Source organism: Tinamus guttatus, unplaced genomic scaffold (genome assembly GCF_059628265.1).
Source record: "Tinamus guttatus ecotype Peru unplaced genomic scaffold, ASM5962826v1 Tinamus_guttatus_pri_ptg000397l, whole genome shotgun sequence".
Lineage (NCBI taxonomy): Eukaryota > Metazoa > Chordata > Aves > Tinamiformes > Tinamidae > Tinamus > Tinamus guttatus.
Genome location: NW_028288931.1, coordinates 1,910,197 through 1,931,133, shown reverse-complemented (window position 1 = coordinate 1,931,133; position 20,937 = coordinate 1,910,197). Strand labels below are relative to the sequence as shown.

General features: G+C 61.4%; 2 protein-coding genes across 2 annotated transcripts; both read left to right on the top strand.

The window, feature by feature from the left end:
• Window positions 1–1,816: 1,816 nt before the first annotated feature.
• Window positions 1,817–4,694, top strand: MYCL (MYCL proto-oncogene, bHLH transcription factor). Its single transcript, XM_088531106.1, is given in 4 exon segments — window positions 1,817–2,398; window positions 4,117–4,226; window positions 4,228–4,503; window positions 4,505–4,694. Coding segments are annotated over 4 exon segments (1,056 nt in total). The 5' UTR covers window positions 1,817–1,893; the 3' UTR covers window positions 4,670–4,694.
• Window positions 4,695–7,785: 3,091 nt separating this feature from the next.
• TRIT1 (tRNA isopentenyltransferase 1) lies at window positions 7,786–19,565 on the top strand. Its single transcript, XM_088530978.1, has 11 exons — window positions 7,786–8,004; window positions 12,078–12,218; window positions 12,576–12,674; window positions 12,902–13,050; window positions 13,845–13,987; window positions 14,110–14,221; window positions 14,812–14,924; window positions 15,465–15,542; window positions 16,605–16,714; window positions 17,058–17,175; window positions 19,426–19,565. Exons 1-11 carry the CDS (start codon window positions 7,786–7,788, stop codon window positions 19,563–19,565), a joined length of 1,422 nt encoding a protein of 473 aa, XP_088387104.1.
• The last annotated feature ends 1,372 nt before the right edge of the window (window positions 19,566–20,937 follow it).

The window sequence follows — 20,937 nt, the reverse complement described above, 5'->3', positions numbered from 1 at the left end:
GCCGGTGACAGCGGCGACGGCGCGGGACCGGGACCGGGACCGGGCCGGGCTGGACCCCGCTGGGCCTCCCCGGGCAGGACCGGGCCGGGCTGGACCCCACTGGTGCCTGGGCCGGGGTCGGTCTCTCCACCGCTGGGGCTGCAGGGACGAGGCACCATTTGGTCCCCGTCACCTCCCGAGCGCTCTTGATGCTCAAGCTGGTGATTCTTGCAACCCTGTTGCGTCTCGGCTTGTCTGCGTGATGATGGAGGTGCTGAGGAGGAGGAGCACGGACCTTCCTCCCCTCGGCCACGTGTCCCTGGGCACAAGCTGTGGCTCTTGCTGCTCTTCCTGGGATCGGTGGTGGATGCTGCTCTACAGGTCTAGTGGCGCCCTGGATGCATCCCTGCCAGAGCTGTTGTGGATGTTGCTCCAGGTGCTTCCCGCCTCGGGGCTGGCACGAGGAAGGGAAATGGGGCAATTGGTGAGCGCCAGCGGCTGGAAATGCATCTGCTCATCCCGAGATGGACTTTGTAGCAGCACGTGAGTAACGATCCCGGCCGGTGCGGAAGGCGAAAGCCTTCCTGAGTTTTCACTGTGTTTACAGCTTTTCCTAGCAGGACCTCGGTGTCAGAGGAACGCGGTGTCCCCGCTGGGCTTGCTCGGGTGCCCTGAGGACAACCGTGTCTTACTGAGCTCTGCGATCCTCCGTGCAGGGCGCTGTGCAGGGAAAACCATTAGTTTGTGGTAATAATTACTCAGGGGGTGAAGTGCTGGGGTGACAATCACGCACAGGATCGGCCGCCTGCTGCATTCTGGTGACCTGGAGAGAGCAGGGAGCTCTGGAGCCCTCCCAAGTCACCAAAAAGGGGGCCCTTAGCTGCCGTTGTGGTGCTGTGCTGGATGGTGGCTAGTAGTAGCCCATGCCGGGGTCTGGATCAGCCTTCGGTCTCCTTGGCTTGTCCTACCCACTCGAGACCAAAGAGGGCCGGTTCCCCTAGCACTGGTTTTCCAGCTGTGCTTCCCAATGGGAGGGTCCAGGGGACCTGGGGGAACCCAACCAAAATCCTCCTTGCAAGCATGGGAGAGGCTAGGCTTGAGGCTTGGCTAGGCTGTAGCTTTGGGGTTTTTCTTTTCATATGAAATCTGTTTCTGCGCCATTCTCACGCTCCTGGCGGCCAATTTGGTTGGGAATTTGCAAGCGCCGGCATCGTGTTAATGGGTGGAATTTGATAATCAAATAAGCTCTTCACCCCAGCGACCATGAGTGCCTGCAGCGGGACATCCCGCCCGCTCTGCTGCATCTCCAGTGCAGCCTCCTCGAGTCCTGAGCAGCCTCGGGGGGACACAGGTGACCTGGGCGCTTCCCCGGGGGCCAAGGTGGCCTCGGGGGCAAGTGGGGAAGGGAGCAGCGAGGGCTGCAGGTGCGGGCCGGGCTGCGCAGCCCCAGGAAGGGCCGGGGGCTGCAAGGGGCAGCTCGGCCGGGATGTGCCCGGGGGCCACTGCGATGCTTGAAGTTCCCCCCTCCCCTCCCAAGGGGAGGGGCAAAAGGGCCAGTTCCCGCCCTTTATGCAGATCTCTGCGCGGCGATTGGCCGTCGGGGGGTCGAGGCGGGGCCGGGAGCCGCAGACAGGTTATAAGAGCGGGGGGAAACAATGCGCCGTGTCCCGGTTCGGGGGCTGCCGCCGCCGCGACCCGCAGCGCCGGGGAAGCTGCGTGCTGGGCGGGGGGCGCCCCCTTCCCTGGGGGGCGGTCATGTTGTCCCTGTCCTAGCCGGGAGCGGGGACGCCCCCCTCGGTGGCCGGGGGGTTTTCCCGCCCTCTAGGGGTGTCCCCGGCCTCGTGGCCCTGACCCCCGGTTCTTCGTCGGTGCCGCCAGGCTCTGCCCCCCTGCTCCGCGCCGCCCCATGCAGCCATGGAGCTGGACACGTTCCAGCACTACTTCTACGACCACGACGCTGAGGAGGATTCCTACCGCTCCACGGCGCCCAGCGAGGACATCTGGAAGAAGTTCGAGCTGGTCCCCACGCCGCCTCTGTCGCCCCTGGGACCCCCGGGGGACAAAGCCTGTTGCTCTGGCGCGGAGGAGAGAGCCACTTGGCTCTCCCGCTACTGCCTGGCCGGGGAAGAGCCGGAGTATCTCATAGACACGGGGGAGATCTTTGGGAACCTAAGCGCTTTCATCCTCAAGGACTGCATGTGGAGCGGCTTCTCGGCGAGGGAGAGACTGGAGAAGGCGATGACGGAGAAACTTTCCGCGGGCCCGCCCAGGCTGAGCGCCCACAAACCCTCCTTCGCCCAGGACTTCGGGTTCGGCAGCTCGCTGAGCGAGTGCGTGGATCCCGCTGCCGTCTTCCTGTGCCCGCTGCCCGAGAGCAAGATCCTGCCGTCCTCGGGATCGGAGGGCCAGAGCGATTCCGGTAAGGAAGGGCTCAGGGTGCCGCGCTGCCCCGCGGCTCCCGGGGCGCGGGGGGCCCGGGCCGGAGGCTCCCCGCCGAGCAGCGCCTTTGTTGCCGGTCCCGGCACCGAGAACAAAGGGAAGCTGCCCGCTCCACTTGCCGGGGGATTCGTGTCGGGCAATCCCGGCCGCTGGCGGGGAGGCTACCGGGATCCCCCCCTTCCCCGCGCGTTGTGGCCGCATCCCGTGGCCGCATCCCGGGGCCGAAGTTTGCAGCGTGGGAAGTTTTGTCCGGGCGCTCCGTTCCCCGCTCGGTTTCGCTCCCCCCTGCGCCCCCCACGCCGGGACCCTCTCCCCGCCCCCCGGAGCCCCCAGGCGGGTCAGCGCCGCGGGCCGCCCGGTTCCCGGCGGGGGGGGGCTTGTCCGGCGGGGCGGCCCGGGCCAGCTCCAAACTCGGGTGCAACCCGGAGCTTCCCCGGGGCCCGCGTGCGGTTCCGAGAACCGGCCCCTCTCCCGCTCCAAGGCGGCAGTGCAGGGGGAGACACAGCAGCTGCCCCGGGGGGCTTTCGCGCTCAGCCCCCGCCACGGAGCCCCGGGCCGCGTCCCGGTGACCCCGATAACAAATCTGCTCGGCGGGAGCCGCGCGGTCACCTGCGCGCGGTGACTCAGGCCGGGCCGAGCCGCGGGACGGGGATTTAATTCCATTAGGAGCGCAGGGGCACTAAGCAGGTCGCGGGTGCTAAGAGGCTTTAACGGCGATGCGGGGCGGGGGAAGGGGCGGCCCGGGCTCGGTACTGGAACCGGGGCCGGTCCCGTCCGAGCCACGTGGGCCCCGAACAAAAAGCAACAGATTGCAAACAATGAGAGGGGGGCCCCGCTGACGGGCGGGCGCCCGGGCCAATGGGGACACGGAGCGGCGGCTACAGGGACATTCCAGCCCCGCGGGGCAACCAATGGGCGGCTCCTGGGGGCGGGGCCTGGCGGCCCCACTTTTATTAATGGGCGACCCCCGTTTTGGGGAGTCCGTCCATGCACGTAGCGCAGGTGCGCGGCTGAGAACGGCCGGGTTGTGACACTGATGAGAGCATCTGCGGCCCCGGTCTGGGGCGCAGCAGGGTCCTTATCCGTGCCCAAGCTGCAGTCCCTGGGGAGGAGGCTGGGAGGGGATAAGGGGTGCCCTGGGGGTTCACACGAGCCTGGTGGCCTTTTCCTGGACCCCTTGGCCTCCTGGCCCCCGCTGGGGCCAATGGCGGGTGCTGGGGAGACCTCGGTGCACTGGGGTGGGGGACTCGTAACTTGTGAGAAGTAACAAGTTGCTGAAGGGAGGGCAGGAACAAAGGGCAGCGCTGCCCGGGGGCGCCCAGACCCTCATTTACAATTCCAATTTACAATTCATGGAAGTGCCTGGCTACTGCTGGGAAGATCCGCAGTGCTAATGTCTGTCCGAGGCCTCCAAGGATTCAGCACCCTGGGGGTGGCTGTGGCTTGGAAACTTCTTGCCTGTTGCTTCCTTTTCTCAAGCAAGCACTACCTGTGGCCTGCTTGTGGGTATATCCCTGTTCCAATTCCAGGTGCACAAGTGAAAGGAAATAAATTCCTTTCCCATGGCCCAGGTTAGGTGATGCTGAGGGGAGTTTAAATCTTCTAGCGCTGCAGCGGGCGGAGCGCTTGGGCATCGCAGTGATGGCCCAGGGGGCTGGCGAGTGACGTGTGTTTTTGCTGTGCCTGTTTTGAGCAGAGGGGGCGAAGAGATCGACGTGGTGACGGTGGAGAAGAGACAATCGCTGGCGCTGCGGCAGCCGGTCACCATCACGCTGCGGGCCGACCCCCTGGACCCCTGCATGAAACGTTTTCCACATCTCCATCCACCAGCAGCAGCACAACTACGCGGCCCGCTCGCCGCCCGACGCCGCTCCTGAGCCGGAGCCCGAGGCGCCGGAGCCGGAGGCCGCTGCCGACCCGGCCCTGGAAAGCGCCCTGCCCGAGCCCGGCTTGCCCAAAACCGGCAGCGCCCCCGGCTCCGACAACGAGGACGTGGCCAAGAGGAAAAACCACAACTACCTGGAGCGCAAGCGGCGCAACGACCTGCGCTCGCGCTTCCTGGCGCTGCGGGACCAGGTGCCGCGGCCTCGCCAGCTGCCCCAAGACGCCCAAGGTGGTGATCCTGAGCAAGTCGTCCGAGTACCTGCAGTCGCTCATCAGCGCCGAGCGCAGGATGGCGGCCGAGAAGCGGCAGCTGCGGCTGCGCCAGAGCCAGCTGCTCCGAAGGATTGCTCACCTGCAGGGCCACTAGCGCCATCGCCGGCATCCCGGCTCCTTTTGCACATTTTTCAGTTGGCGCGAGGCTCGGGTGCGCGCGCGCCGCGGCCGCCGCACACGTCCTGCCATCCGGTTAGCGCTGCTGCGATCTGTCCCTGCGTGTTCATCCCTCCTTGCAAGCCTGGAGCGAGCAGCACCCGGAGCTTGTGTGGGGCCGGATGCCCTGGGAATCGGCGGACAGCAGGGGGAGGCCTCTCTCTCCAGGCTGCTGGTCTCTCGGCTCGGGCCGGGCTTTTACCTCACTTCCTTACACTTCACGCAGTAGCTCGTTTTGGATTTTTTTGTGTTTAGAAACCTGCTGCTCTTACTGCAAGTCTTATACTGGAGGCTGTGTTTTTATACTGTATTTTTGTACCACTTTTGAGAAGTATTGGTAAAGAGTTTGTTTTTTTATATAATTTTTTTGTGGGGGGGAAGATGGGGGGGGGGTCCCTGCTGCGGGGGGAGGGCTCAGCCCTGCTGCACTTTAGGGGGATCGGGAAGGGGCCGATTCCTGCCTGGCTCCCCCCTTGCAATATGGGGGGTCCCTCCCTGTCCCCTCTCCCTCCTCCTGCTCATCCCTGGCCAAGGGGCTCCCGGGGGCTGGGGCAGGGGGAGGTTCTGAGCGTCGCTGCCCCCGGCAGCCCCTGCCTGACCTGCTGAGAAACGTTAGAGTTAACACTGTGGTCGGATTTAGCACTTTCTTCATTACCTCACACTTCATAAATAAATAAATTGCAAAGACGACCTGGGTTGGCTTCTTCCAGGAAGGTGGCAGCGGGTTTGTGCCTGGAATCTGCTGTGCTGCTCTGCGACGGGGGCTGGAGATGCATTTTGGGCTCATGGAGCAACACAGGGACAAGGGCAAAAATCTGCCCTGAGGTGAGGGGACAAGATGGCCCTCCCAGGCCCCTTGGCATGGGATTTCTCCCTGTGCCCAGACTGCAGCGTGTTGTGGAATGAGGCACCTGGATTATTTTTCCTCCTTTTAAGTGGCTTTATGAACGAGGAGGGGGGACTGTAACCATAACCTCCCCTGATGGGGCTGGGAGCCCGTAACTCTATAGGCGGATGAGGAGTGGGAATGCAATTCCGCTCGCGCCAAGGGTCCTGGAGAGCTTCCCAGGCCTGGATCTGCCAAATGGGTGAAATTATATATAGGTATCCTGATGCTTTGGGGTCGTGGTTGTGCTGGCGGCAAAAGTCTTGCCCTAAGTGCAGGAAAGTGGGGAGATGAGGATCTGGTTACTGCTGAGAGAGGCTGGGATGGAGCCGCAGAGCCGGTTCTCCTGCAGGAGCCTCAGAAATACCGAGTCTGCAGTGAAGGTCTCAAAATATCTGGTCCCCGTGTCCCTGCAGGGTCTCATGCTCGGTGCCCTGTGTCCCAGCATCTCAAAACCTTCCATGGCCTTGAGATTTGCATCATTGCTGGAAGGTGGGAAAGTGCTTTTAAACCCATGACTGTGTCGGAGCCTGGGATGGAGGAAACTTGACTTTGGGGAGAAATCTGAGACTGAGAAAATCTGAGAAAACCAATAATCAATTTGAAGGCAGTGAGGAAAGTTGGGGTGTCCTGCTGCACTCAGGGCCCAAGAAAGCAGCCTGACGGCCATGGCGGTGCCACAGCCTCACGCCTGGCTTGACACATTCCTGCATGGATTGATGCGATCCGGCACTAATCCCGTCTCCGCCAATGGATGCCGGTTCCGGGCACTGCGGCCGGGCGGGCATCCCGCGGCTCCCTGTTGCTAGGGCAAAGGATGGGTGTTGCTAGGGCGAGCGGGCGCCGTGGCGATACCCTCCTCCTGCTGTCGCCCTGGCAACGGTCTCCCTGCCCCTCTCTGTTGCCATGGCGACAGTCGCCTCCTCCCCATCTCCCTGTGTTGCCGTGGCGATAGTTCCCCCCTCCAAGGAGGCTGCGGTCACCCTGGCAACACTTTCCTTCGTGTTGCTGCGGCAACAGCCCCCCTCTGCCTCGTTGCTATGGCAACAGCATCCTTCTTACACCCCCCCCCCCAAAAAAAAAAAAAAACCAACAAGACAAAATGAAAAAACCCTCTTGATGCTCTTGGCTGCCCTTGGGGACCCGAGAGGGCCCCAGTGCCCCTGACCCTGCTCTGGGGAGAGGTGTGGGCCCCTCCGAGGGCTGCGAGGGCCTTGATGGGACAGGGACTCGCCACGGAGCAGGGGCAGGGACAGGGACTGGCCGTGGGGCAGGAAATAGTCCCGGGAAGAGGGAATAGAGGCAGGCTCGGGGTGGCCCCTCTGGGGCAGGGCAGGAGCCGAGCTCGTGGCCTCCCCGTTCCAGCCTGTCCCTCCCCATCCCTATCCTGTCCTGTCCTTGCCCATCCCTCCCAATCCCATCCTGTCCCCATTCTCATCCCCATTCCCATTCCCGTCCCGATCCCCGTCCCATCCCCATCCACCTGTCCCCCTCCCAATCACATCCCATCCCATCCTGTCCCAATCCCCATCCCCATTCCCATCCCAATCCACATGCCCGTCCCGCCCCATCCCGTCCCTGTCTCCACCCCGTCCCTCCCCATCCCATCCCCATTCTCGTCCCAATCCCTGTCCCTGTCCCCATACCATTCCCATTCTCGTCCCAATCCCTGTCCCATCCCCATTCCCGTCCCTGTCCCCATCCTGCCCCAATCCCCATCCCCGTCCCTCTCCATCCCGTCTCTGTCCCCATCCCGTCCCTCCCCATCCCATCCCCATTCCCGTCCTCATCTCATCCCTGTCCCCATCCCATCCCCATTCTCGTCCCAATCCCTGTCCCGTCCCCATCTCGTCCCTCCCCATCCCATCCCCCTTCTCGTTCCAATCCCTGTCCCTGTCCCCATCTCGTCCCTCCCCATCCCATCCCCATTCCTGTCCTCATCTCGTTCCTGTCCCCATCCCCATCCCCATCCCCTTCCCCGTCCCATCCCGTCCCTCCCCATCCCATCCCATCCCTATTCCCGTCCTCATCTCGTCCCTGTCCCCATCCCATCCCCATTCTCGTCCCAATCCCTGTCCCATCCCCATTCCCGTCCCCGTCCCGTCCCGTGGCGCCCCGCGGCGCCGCCCGCCCCCGTTGCCATGGCAGCCGCCGGGCCAGGCCGCTCCATGGCGGCGGCGGCCGCGCGCGGCCTGGGCCTACCCGGTGCGCGGGCCCCGGCGCCGCTCCGGGCCTGCCCCGCTCCGCAGGCCCGGTCCCAGCCCCAGCCCCGGCCCCGGCCGCCGCTCGTGGTGATCCTGGGCGCCACCGGCACCGGCAAGTCCGCGCTGGCCGCGCAGCTGGGCCGGCAGCTCGGCGGCGAGATCGTCAGCGCCGACTCCATGCAGGTAGGCCCGGCTGGGCCGCGGGAGCCGGCGGGGGAACCGGGGGGCTCCGGGGCCTGCGGTGCCTCAGCCGGGGCCGCGGGGGCCTCGGGGGGTCCCGGGTGGAGGGTGCCCGGGGACGGGGCTGGGGGCAGTGGGGCCGCACGTCTTCCCCCCTCCTTTAACCCTATACGTTTAACCCAGTGCATATTTAACCTAGTATATGCCTGACCCAGTGTATTTTATATTTTTGTGTATGCTTTTCTTTTATTTATGTTTTATTTTTTATGGTCCTCGTTAGTTCCCCCTCTGTCTTCCCCGCTGTGCACAAGCAGGCAGACCCCAAGCGAGCAGCGCTGGCTCCGGGTGGCCTGGGAGCTCCTGGCCCAATGCCAAATAAATTAACCTTTTTAAATTTATTTTTGGTGTTTTTTGGAGGGTAGGAAACCAGCCCGGGGGTTTTGACCCCCAGGCAGCCCCTGGGGGCCGTGTGGGAGTCCAAAGGCCGTAGGTTGCTGGTGAAGTGCAGGAAGGAATATTTATTATAAGTAATATTTGCTGTTTGCCAGCAACGCTGCCTGTAGCCTCCTCTCCTGTCACGTTGGGTATCTCCGCTCCAGAGGCAGCATCGGGAAGCGCCGCTCACCCGAGCTTTGGTTTCCCTCCTCGTTGCTCTCAGCCATGAGCGTTTTGTCACTAGACGTTCCAGCTGCTGCAGGGTTTCATTGCACTTCTAGCGCTGAGTTTTCTTTCTTAAACAACGCTTTTGTTGTTCCTTTTGCACAACGCGTGAGCTCCCCATTGAGTTTGATATTTAATGCTGTTATTACCTGTTTTAAGGAAGAGTTGCCTTGCAGCGATGCTGGCCCTGCACTTTATGCTGCTCAGAGAGTGGATTTTGCTCTCCTGCTTCCTCCTCCTGGCTCCCTGTCCTGGCATATTGGCACTTCAGAGGGTTAGATTAAAATTCCCTGAATTTTAAGCAAACAATAGGAAGACTCTTAGCTGAACTTTTTTAAAAATATTATTATTTAAACTATTGGGAAAAGACCTGGAGCTCTGAGCCAAGTTTACCAAATGTGGCCGTCCCACGTCCTGGCCGCCTGGCACGGCTGGGCCGCGTGAACCGCCTTGTGCCCACCAGGAAAAGAGGCACAGCGTGGTGCGTGTAATTCCACTAGTCCTGATCTTCCAGCTTGTCTTTCTTTTGGACCGTTTGTGCAGTAGGGAACGGTGGGAGCCGTGCGCCTCAGCCGCCGAACCCGGGGCTCTCGCCGCGCTCTGCGGATGCGGCCGTTGACTCGTGTTTGAGCCTGTTTGGAGCTCCGCTCACTCCAGCTCCCGCTCCGGGAACGCGGCCGCTCGGCGAATCGTGGCCGCAGGCGTCCAATGGCACCCGGGCACCGGCGGCTCCTGCCCTCCTTTCCGTCTCATCTCATCCCAGGGTGACTGCGGAGCGGCAGCCGCGCGGCTTTGATCCCGCTGGATTTTCCATGCGCAGCCCTGCTCTCCTGCTCCGGGGCCGCCGGGAAGCACAGCTCGGATCAGCGCCACGGCCGGCCGGGTCTCCCTGCTCCCCGCTTTGTGCCGGTGGGATGTATCCCTGCTCTGACGTCCTCATGGAGCAGTTGCGGGTGTATCTGCGGTAGCCTAAACCCCCCGTTGCTCCCGCTGTGCTGGCGGCTGCCGGGGACCGGTCCGAGCGCCTCCGTACCCAACCGGGCTCCGTGCCGGTCCGGAAGAGCCCGCGGGGGTTTCGGAGCTGCTGGGGCTGCGCCGTGTCCGTCTGTCCCGAGCGTTTCCTTTGTGGCCGTGGGTCGCTGTGTCACGTCACGGACTTAACCGCTGCCTCGGCGGAGCTCAGGTTAATCTGACGGCTCTTAATCTTGCTGTCCTTTCTGCTGCCGTTTGTCATCCCAGCGAGCTGGCTGCCGGAGGGACCTGCTTCCGTGGAGAGCCTGCCCGGTGCCCCCGTTGTCCCTCGCACGACAGGAGAGCGCGGCCGTCCCCAGGCAGCTTTGCTGGGGCGCCCGTCCCTTCCTCGCGTGGTCCCTGCTGGATTTTGCAGCCAGCAGCTCCTGAGGACGTCCCCAAATCTTCAGCAAGGGCTGTGCTGGTGTCTTCCTGGGGCTGGGAGCGGAGAAGTCCCTCCCAGCTTCACGAGGGGCCTTCCTCCCGCTGACATCTCCATCCTCTTCACAGCCACCTGCTTGGCTGTGTCTGGGGTCCCCACGTGTCCCCCCTCGTCGTGTCCGATCCTGTCCTCACCCGCAGTGCCTCCATCCTGGCTCTGGGGGACCTGCTGGGATTGCGGGCGGCAGAGCCAGGGGCTGGGAAGAGCCCATCCGCCCCCGGGCTCCGTCCCTGCACGGTTTTCCGAGGGTCGCTCCTGTTTCTACCTCCTGCCTCGGTTTCCCCACCTGTGAGACGAGGACCCGGCCTTGCCGGGAGGCGCAGGGGGGCCCTGGCCACCGCGGCGGGCGCGAGGGCTGAGTCCCCGAGGCCTCCGCTCGCAGCTCCGGCGACTGCTAATCTGGTTTGGGGCCTTAGAGAGCAACAAGGTTTATCTGAGACACTCACTGAAAATAGCCGTGCGCGGGGCGGGCGCCGCGGGGCCGAAAAGGCTGCAGTGTTCCCCACCGGCCCCGGCCCGGACACCGCGTCCTCCTCTGCTCCCTTCCCGATATTCCGGGAGGCTCTCGCCGCTTCATCTCCGGGGAACCTTGAGGGATTTGAGCGCAAATCCCGGCTTTTGCTGGCAGCTCCCGGCCGTCTCCGAGTTTTCCTGTTAGTGGCGCAAGTGGCTTCAGTTGCCCGGGTGGCTCATTCGCCTGCTCCGAGTGCGGATCGGGCTTCCCTGCTCCCGTAACCTCGTTCTGTCCCTCACCATGGCCACCCCCGTGTCACCTGGTCACCATCCGAGGTCGGAGCAGGCCGCGCTGCAGCTGGAATCTTGGCGGCTTCCCGGGGGGGTTAAGGGGAAATTTGATTCTGGAAGTCTGACCAGGGTGGATTTCTGGGTGACAGAGGAGGAAATGACAGAGCTGTTTCCAGCCACGTGTCCCAGCAGGTCAGTTTGCCCCAAACTGGAGGACTGCTCCAAGCAGGGGACACTGAGTGCATCCTCCCTGGGCCCTTGGCTGGGGATCCTGGATGCGGAGGCTGCGGGATCCCGGACGCAGAGGCTGCAGGATCCTAAACGCGGAGGCTGCGGAATCCTGGACGTGTTGCATTGCTGGATGGGCTGCCCAGAGCAGTTTTCTGTGCCCCACAGCGGCCACGTGCCGGCTGCCAGCGTCGCCCCTGGCACCAGGGCTGCATTTGGAGCTGCCGCCCGGCGTGTCCCAGCCCACAGTGCCAGCACCCGGGGCCACCGCGACGCCTGGGGCCACCACTCCGCTCCTCAGGGCTGCTCTCCCAGTCGCTCTGTGCCAAAAACCGGTACTGAAGGTGCTGGCAGCCCCGGGAGACCGGGCACTGCCACGTCCCGGAGCGGCGAGAGGCTGCGCTTGGGGCAGACTCCTCTCCTGCTCTTTTGTTACTTGGCGTGATCCGCTTTCTTGGCATCTCACCAAGTTTTGTGCCTTGCTGGTTCCTGTTTCGGCAGCGCCAGGAGCAGAGAAGGTGCAGGGGACACATCCCTCCCTATCGGACCCCAGCCCCGCACTTGGGAGATGCCGAAGCTCTCAGGAGCCTTTCCTGCCCCCGAGCTCTGCAAGGAGGACATGGTGCCTCTTTTCTCCCCGAGCCGCTGCATTTCCCTCCTCCCTGCTCGCGGGGAGCAGGAGAAAGCCGGACTTTCCCCGTGCGCCCGAGCTGGGAGCATTGCACGTGCAGGAGATGCCATGGAGCCGGGCACCGCGGGGACAGCGATGCCTGTCCCCAAAGCAGCCTTTGCGCTGGCAGAGGAGGCGCCCGCGACGCTCGGTGTCCGCAAGCCGGGGTCCCCTCGGCTTGGCCAGCCGCGCTGCCCCTTGCTGCTTGCTCCGTCAGGCGGGCACCTCTCCGTGGATGCTGCGCCGGGCACCCCAGGGCAGGAAGGCCATTGTGGTTCATCTCCCTGGGTTTGCCGTGACCGAGGGCTCTTCCCTTCCCAGGTGTACAAGGGCTTGGACATCATCACCAACAAGGCGTCCCCCCAGGAGCAGCGGCTCTGCAGGCACCACATGATCAGCTTTGTGGATCCCCTCGTCTCCAACTACACCGTGGTGGATTTCAGGGACAGAGCCGGCCCCCTCATATCCTTTCACGCCGCAGGCGCGCCGGCGAGGAAGAGCTCTGCTTGCTTCGGCCCCGCACACCGCAGGTTATGGGGGATAACGCAGGGGCGTTTTGCTTCACGCTGAAGCAGTGCCTGAAGTGCACGGGGGGATCCCTGTGCACTGCACCCAGCCGAGCCGGGCATCGGGCAGCATCGCCAGGGTATGGCCCAGGCACAGCCCTGGCTCTGGCCTGGCACAGGGGGAAGCGGGTGGTGAGAACCCGGGCACAACCACAACCCCGTGCTCAACCCCGCTGGCTCCTTGGGGCTGCAGAGAGGGACCGTGCGGGGCAGGATGGGTCCGTGTCCCTGTTACGCTCCCTGACTGCGGCACATTGAAGATATCTTCGCTCGAGACAAGATCCCGATCGTCGTGGGAGGAACCAACTACTACATCGAGGCCTTGCTCTGGAAGGTCCTCGTGGACACCAAGGTACCGCCGTGGGGCTCCGGGGAAGGGGGTGCTCCCTGTGCGGGACCCATCGCACTCTCCCATCTGGGTGGAGCAGATTCCCTGGGGATCGGGCGGGAAGTTCTCCACGGTGGCCCCTTGGAAAGCCCCAGGCCCCTCTCATGGACACTGGGGTCTGGGGGACGCTCCTGGTGGCGCCGGCCTGCGGGCAGACGGCCGATGTGACCAGGGCCGCCCCGTGCCCGCAGGACAAGGACAGCGCGGCCCCCGCGCCGGTCCCCGACAGGAAGGGGGAGCTGGAGCGGCTGGACGGCGCGGAGCTGCACCGGCGCCTGCGCCGCGTGGACCCCGCCATGGCGGCCAGGCTGCACCCCCACGACAAGCGCAAGGTGGCCAGGTGAGCCGGGAGCGCCGGCCTCCCTTCCCGAGGGATCGCGAGCGCCGCGGGACGGGCCCTCCTGGCCCGGGTGGGTGCTCCCACCTCCTAGCAAGGTGCTTGGGGGCCTTGGAGCCCTGCAAGCGGCACCTGGGGAGCTCTCTGGCGTCTGGAGCCCCAAGGGAGCCCCTGGAGCTCCAAAGGCCCCAGCTCGGATGGCCCTGAGGGGCCTGGAGGGTCCTGGTTGTGTGCGGCGGGGCCGGCTCCCGCTGCGGAGCCCCCGCGGCAGCGCTTTCTCCGGAGCTATTTCAGGAGCTGCCGTGCTGGCCGAGTCACATACCGGAGCCGTGGGAACGGCAGCGCGGCAAGACCAGGCTTGTTGGCCTGGCGGGCCCGGCCCGGCCGAGCCCTGGCCCGGGGGGAGCCCAACGCCGCCCACCGCATTCGCACGGTGTGGGGGGACAGAGGGCTGGGCCCGGGCACCGCTTCCTCCACCTCCTTTCGGGCTGGGCTCAGCTGAACGGGCCCCTTCCCCGCAGCCCTGCCCGGCTCCGAAGGGCTGGAGCCCCCGCAGGGCTTGTCCCCGTGCCAGGCACCAGTGGGTGGCTGCGCTCGGGGCTCCGTCGTCCCCAGGACCCGGGTGCACTCGGGGTGCCGGGCACGGGAAGGGGCAGAAACCTGCCCTGCCCCCACGGGAGAGGGTTGGATCGCAGGGAACGTCTGCGGTTCCCTTTGCTGGAGCCCCCAGGGCTGCCGGGGAGATGGCAAAGCTCATCCTCAGCCAGCCCCTGAGCTCTGTCTGCCTCTGCTTCCAGGAGCCTCCAAGTGTTTGAAGAGACGGGGATCCCCCACAGTGAAATCTTGCAGCAGCAGCAGCAGGAGGAAGGTGGGGGGCCCTTGGGGGGACCCTTGAAGTACCCACATTCCTGCATCCTGTGGCTTCACGCAGACCAGGCAGGTGAGAGGGCCCCAGGTGGACCGGGGGCCGGGAGTGCAGACCCACATCCTGGCACCACGTCCCGCTCCGGGCGTCCCAGGGGCATTGCTCGAGATGCTCAGCGTGTCCTGCCCCTCTCCTAGCTCTGGATGAGCGGCTGGAGAAGCGGGTGGACGACATGCTGGCCGCAGGGCTGCTGGAGGAGCTGCGCGACTTCCACCGGCGCTACAACCGGGAGAAGGTGGCCGAGAACCGGTGCGTGAGAAGCCAGGCCTGCGCCTGGCCCCGGCTGACAGACACACAGAGCTTGGAGCGACTCACAAAGCACAAAGTTGAAGCGAGTGAGGGTGCCAGAGCACTGGAATAGGCTGCCTAGAGAGGTTGTGGAATCTCCTTCTGTGGAGATCTTCAAACCCGCTTGGACGCAGCCCTGTGCCACGTGCTCTAGGAGACCCTGTGTGTGCAGGGGGGTTGGACTAGATGATCTCTACAGGTCCCTTCCAACCTTAAGCATTCTATGATTCTGTGATTCTATGACTCTCCCTGCGGGGCTTCAGCAATGACATAACCTTGCCCAGACCTCAGCGAGGTCCCGGCGCGGAGGGGGAGATGTTTGTTTCTGGCTCTGCTCCTGGTCTCTCTCAGCGCTGTTGTTCGCAGAGCGCTTCCGTACGCACGTGGCCCCGTCACCTGCCGAGTGGTGACGTTTTCCCTCAGTAAAAACGACTTGGTGCTGTCTGAGCACACAGCAAAGCTGATATGGGCCAGCTGAAGGCACTGGGCTGGTTTCCTGCATGTGCCTGGCGCTGCCTGCCCTGACCTCTGTCTGTGGCCTCGTTCTCTAGCCAGGATTACCAGCACGGCATCTTCCAGTCCATTGGCTTCAAGGAGTTCCATGAGTACCTCGTCAGCGAGGGGAATTGCTCACCTGAGACCAGCGCCCTGCTGCTGCAAAAAGGTAGGAGTGGGAGGCCAATGCTTTGGAGAAGAGGGCTGGAAAGAAGCAATGAAACAGAGCTAGGAGAGCAGCTCGTTCAGCAGGACGGTGGGAAAGGATCTGTTAGGGCAAGGAGAAGGCTGCGCTGCTCCTCTCTGCACAGTGGAGGTCCCAGGCAGTCGTTCTGCGCTGAAGAGGGTTCAGTGCAAAGCAGAGATGGAGGCTGAAGCAACCACAGGAATGATAAAAGGCTTGAAAACAAGTCCGGTGCAGGAGGGTCTTGTTGTGTCTACTGAAAAGAAGATTGTGGAGGGATGTGATAAGTGCTTCAGCAAATATTGAAAGGGCGTACTCTAGTAAACCATTTTCTGGGCCTACTGTGGATAGCACAAGGAGTCCTGGGCTCCATTTGCACTGAGAAGAATTCAACTTAGATGTTAAGAGAGCAACACAGCCCCTGCACAGAGCCTCACCCACTGAACAGTGCTGGGGTCACAGGCTCCTCGTTCTCTGCGCTGAGCTCAGCTCACCTGCCTTTTCTTTCCTCCCCTTGTTCCAAAGGGATCCAGGCTCTGAAGCAAGTGACCAAGAGATACGCTCGGAGGCAGAACAAATGGGTCCGAAACCGCTTCCTCAAACGTGAGTCCGATGCTGCAGCCCCACTTCACCCTTCCTGTTCTCTTGCATCTCCTCTCGGCCCTCCTCGGAACATTCCCTGCTCCCATCCAGAGACAGGGGACCGATCTGTCCCCGCTCCCGTGTGCCCGCACACGCTCCCGGTGCCGGGCGAAGAGCCCAGTGGCAGCTGCCCTCCGGATTAGGAGCAGGAGCCCCTTGGCAGCTCCTCGCCTGGGCCGTGCGGGCCGCGTGGCCGGGAGCCAGCAGGACTTCCCCATCCCAGCGCCGGCCTTGGAGCAGGGCCAGGAGCAGCAGCTGGGAGCCGGGCGCTTGCTGAAAGGTGCTTGGTAGGGGCAAAACAAAACAAAACAAAAGGCGAGGAGAAACTCGAGTCAAAGACGGGCTTTGAGCTGGGTGCAAGAGCTCTCCCGGAGCCGCGCGCTCGCCGGCCGCGGCTCACCTTTCTGGTGGCAGGTGCGCTTCAGATGGTGGCTCGTTTGTGCCGACGCTGATACAAGGCAGCAGCTGCTGGGGACTCGTGCGCGGGCGCCTTTGATGGCTTTGTGCGAGCGGGCGCCCGACGGCAGGTGAGCTGCGGCCGGGCGCTCTCCGGCCGCGCTGCGCCTCGCCGAGCTCCCCGCGCCGGCCGCTGCTTTGGAAACAGCCCCTCGTCGGGCCTTGGGAAGCGATGCCCCTGGCTGTGAGCTGAGCGGGGCTCCCCCGCGGCCGCACGAGCACTCACAGCTCCGCATGGAGGAGCGGAGCAGGGAGCCGCGCCGGGAGCTGCATTGGGAGATCCAGTCTCTGTGTGTGCACCTCCTCGGGCGCACAGCTCCATTTTGCGTGGTGACTTTGTGCTTGTCCTTGGGCTCTTTTGGTCTTCCGTGGCCTCCTCTGGACCGTGGCAGAGACCAAGTGTTTGCAGTTGGGCTGGGATCCTGCTGAGGATGGAGCAGTTGTGCTGGGAATCTGGTGGGGATGGAGCTCGCCGTGCTGTCCTACATGTCCTGGGATGTGACTTGCTGGGAGAATATTTCTAACAGTGATTTTACCTTTTTGTTTTGTTTTGTTTTGTTTCTCTAGGCCCTGGCCCTAACGTGCCCCCGGTGTATGGCTTGGAGGTGTCTGATCTCTTGAGGTGGGAGGAGGATGTGCTGAAACCAGCTCTAGAGATTGTGGAGAGCTTCATCCAGGTATTGGATAACCAGAATTAACATGTAAGCCTTGGCTGAGAAGCCTGTTACTCAGCAGTCTCCTGACCCCATAACTGGGAACTTGGCCTCTCCTGTGCGGGGGACTGTCCCTGTACATGTGTAGCCTTAGATTTAATTTACTTTCCCTGCATGAGATGTGACCCCAAAACCGAGAACTCCCCCCAGTACCAAGTGCCCCATTTGTATGGTAAAACTGTAGCCTCTGACCTGCTAACCTTAGTACCTGGGTACAAAAAATCACAGCCTAAGGCCTACAAAAGAGAACACAGCCGGGGCGAGTTCGCCGAATAGAAACAGATTTGAGACATTATTTAATCTCCAGGGACGAGAGCCACCAGCAGAGCCCGTCAGGATGGAGTGCGACGTCCACGAGAACAAGCGGAGCCATCGTGTCTGCGAGGTCTGCGACAGGGTCATCATCGGGGACCGCGAGTGGGCAGGTAGGATGCAGCCAGGTGAGGATGGACAAACTGGGGGGCCCGGGCACAGGCCACTCTCCGGAGCGGAGCAGCTTCCTCAGCTCTCTCCGCTTGGCTGAGTGACCCTCAGCATGGGATTTGGGGGCTTTTCAAGGGTTTTTTACAGCCCCTGTAGGAGAGCAGCCCGTTTGCAAGGCCGGAGGGGCTGCTGGAGCCCTGTCACAGCAGCCATCTGTCACACTGTCCCCATGCTGTTGCTCTGCCCTCCTGCCTCACGTGGGCATCCGGGTGGAGAAAGAAACTCCCAAGTGGCCACATTTGGTCTGGTCCTTTTGCTGGTCCTTTTCCTCACTTTAGGTATTTTGTCAAACAAGACTGAACAAAAAACAAAAACATTTTGCTTTTTAAAATGGAAGTTTCTGAATGCTTTTAATGGCTCGCTTTTGCTCAAAAAAATAAAAAAAAAGCTCAGTTTTGCCTTCCCCCCCAGCCCCAGTAGATTTTAAAAGAGCTCAGTTAGAATCAAGTTAACTAATGCTGAGAACCAAAATAAACGTAGTTGAGAAACAAAAGTGGTGTAAATCTCCCCATGTTGCTCAAACACAGTATATGCAAAGATAAGGAGTGTCCGGGGTCATCAGGTTTGAATGAGTCATTTATTTTTATTGGGCCAGGGAGCTGCTGAAAACATAAAGATGGAAGTTGGCTTCAAGTAGGAAGCACAGTGAGAACAGGTTGTAAATGTGGTTATTACTTTAGTGACAGTTATTGCCTCTGCTGTGCTAGTGTGGAGGTGCTTTGAAGGAACTTCACCTATTCCATAGTTAGAGCACACTGAAAGTTAACAGAGTCCAAGCTGCTCATGCCTTGAAACAGAGAAGTTTCATGGCAGAGTGGAAACTCTCCAAGACACCCCAAAAAGCTGCAGTCACAGCCATGTGTTCTCTAGGGATGTCCCAAATCCTGATAGATGGCAACATTTCTCTGGCCCTAGGCTAAGCTGTATGTTCTCTGCAGCCAGCTGAGTTTGGCTCAAATTCAGGTAGGAAAAAATGGTGTAAAATATAAGAGCTCAAAGGGAAGTGAAAACAGTAGTGGGAGCTGAGTCAATCTGCAATCTGGTTTGTTTTCTTAAATCAAGTAGTTCTGGGAACTGCTTCTTAGTACCCCACTGGCTGTGGAAGAGTTTTACATTTTATCTAATTTTCCATTCATGGACTTAAAAGAGCAAATCTCCCCAGACACTAGCAGACATCAGTCCTTCTTCAAGCCACAGAAAGCTTGCAACAAATTATAAGAGGTGAGACTATTTCAAGCAGAGGGTGACCCTACGGCAGTGTGATAAGGCAGCAGCTTTGTATGTAATTTCATCCTTAGGCGGAAAGAAAGATGACTGGAAAACACCTAAGGGCCTTGATTCAACAAGCCCATGCCCTCATTTAATTAAGGCCCTGCTTGAAAAGTTTGCTCCTATAATTGCTGCTCTGATCTTTTGGAAATAGCAAAACCGCCCTGCTAAGATGATACATTGGCCTGGTTAGACAAAGCACCTTCTAGTTAGATAACGCTAGTTAGATAATGTTATTTACTGCCTTAGCCATGTGATTTTTAAACAGAAATTCACCTCTTGTTGCCCCAGTATGTCAGTACAAGCTGAAGTGCCAGCTGTGTCGAGTGCCTGGGATCCTGCCTCTGTTCCAGCCAGATTCCTGCAGAAGTGCTCTTGTGGCTGGGGGCTTTTCCCTGGAATTATGCAAAAGCATAACTGTGCTCCGGGCTGCATCCCCGTCGGCTCCGTAGGCGTGCGGGATATCCCTGGCACTGCAGTGCAGCTTGCAGACGATCCTGGCAGCGCGGGGCAGCGGGGACTTGCACAACCTCATCCTGCAACGGGCTGCCACGTTGGTAACGTTTCCCTACTGCTCTTCTCCCAGTGGTTGTGTCTTGGTCAGGAGCAAACACGCTGGGAGAGGCGAGGGGACAATCTGGAGTTATCTGTGGAGAACACCGGGGCTGGGGGCTCTCCTGGGTGCCTGTGCACCATCCTTTCCCTGCTTAGTACAAGGTTTGAGAGGATTTTTCTGTGAGCCCTGGTGCCTTGGCCTAGCAGAAGTGTCTCAAAACCACCCGTGCCGGCTTGCGAGTTCACTCTTCTGCAGGAATGGCCTCGTGTGGGAGGATGGAAACTCTGCAGGGCACAGCGTGGGTTGGCTGAAGTGTTTCCTTCTCTGAGTTCCCAGAACTAAATGCTCTGTTTGCTCTTTCCTCCAGCTCACACCCGATCCAAATCCCATCTGCACCATCTGAAGAAGAGGCAGAAGCTGGAGGCCGCCAGCCGCGCTGCGGGCAGCGACGGGGACGGTGACAGCACAGAGCCCTCGGCAGAGGACAGTGTCTCCCCTTCGCTGTAGACCCAAAAGTGCCCGGAGAAGGGAAACAGGAGCGATTCCACCTGGTGAGGAAGCTGCTGGTCCTGGGTGGCCTTGAATCCAAGCAGCAGAGTCGTGGGGCTGGGGCAGGTGTAAGTGACAGGCAAAGGCTGGAATCTGCGGCAGAGCCTCTTCATCCTGCCATATTCCTGTGCTTCTCCAGCCCTGCTTGGAAAAGGACTGGTCCTGGGACAAGACTCTGAGGAGCATCCTCCCATGCCAGGCGTTAATCCGTGCCAGGGACGCGGCACTGTCCTTGGCATGGCAGAGTCTGTCCTGCTGCCGTGTGAACGCGTCGTCCTCCGAGACGGAACCACTCTGCGCTCCCCCAGCTTGGCCGGGAGCGCAGCTCGGGAGCTGCCTTTATTGTGGAGAGGATATTTTTGTTTCTTTTATATGGAAATAAACTTGCAAGATTTTTGTGGGTGCACCTCCCTATTAAAAAGTGCAGCTCTGGGATTTCTCTCCAATTCCAGCTGGCCCAGCTCCCCTGCTTTGGTCCCAGGGTAGGATGTCCAGGTGTGGTCCCTTCTTCCAGGCACCTTTCCTGCAGCTTCTGAGGGAGCTGGGCAGATGTTGGAGATGGGCAGATCCGTATGCACAGAGCAGGTGCAGAAGGAACTGGCACCTGCTGAACAGGAACCTGGATGTGATCTCAGCCAGTTTGCAACAGATGAGTCTGGCCTAGTTAGAGCTGAATTCCCCGGGGTTTACACTGTGGTTTGGCAGCGGGATCTGTCCTGCCTTTGAATCAAAGTTGCTGAGCAGCAAATTGCATGTGCTGCATGTCCGGGAGGCAGCGATGCAGCTCGGCCCCGTTCCTGGAGGACGGGAGCGCTCCCTGGGCTACCGTGTTCCTCAGGAGGCAGCGCTGGGATTATCTGCTCTGTCTAAGGCCGGTCAGATGACCATACTGTTAGAAATGGATTTAATATCCTTAATCGGTTTAATATGAACTTTGTTATCCTCGCAGATAAATGTTAGTGCCCGACCAGACTAGCTGCTGGTCTGGCCGTTGTGGCAGCCACCCGCTCGTAGCGGGGACGTGGGCAGAGCTGCCCTCTGTGCTGGCCCCGTGTGTCACCTTGGGGGTCCCAGGGGAGCCTGGCTCTGTCACGCTCGTCCATCCTATGGCGGAATGGGAAAAGGAAGGTGGAAACTCGCTCTGATCCCCCCAGCTGCCGAGCGGCAAGAAGCAGGTGAGGTTTTTTCCTCCACCAGGTGACGAGCTGCTCTCCAGGAAAGAAACCAGGATCTGTTTTGCCTCTGCTGTCCCGAGGACACAGCCTGGGGACCACAGCCCAGCTCGTGGCAAGGGCTGCATTGGTTCCCGGTGCAGGAGGCAGCTCCCTGC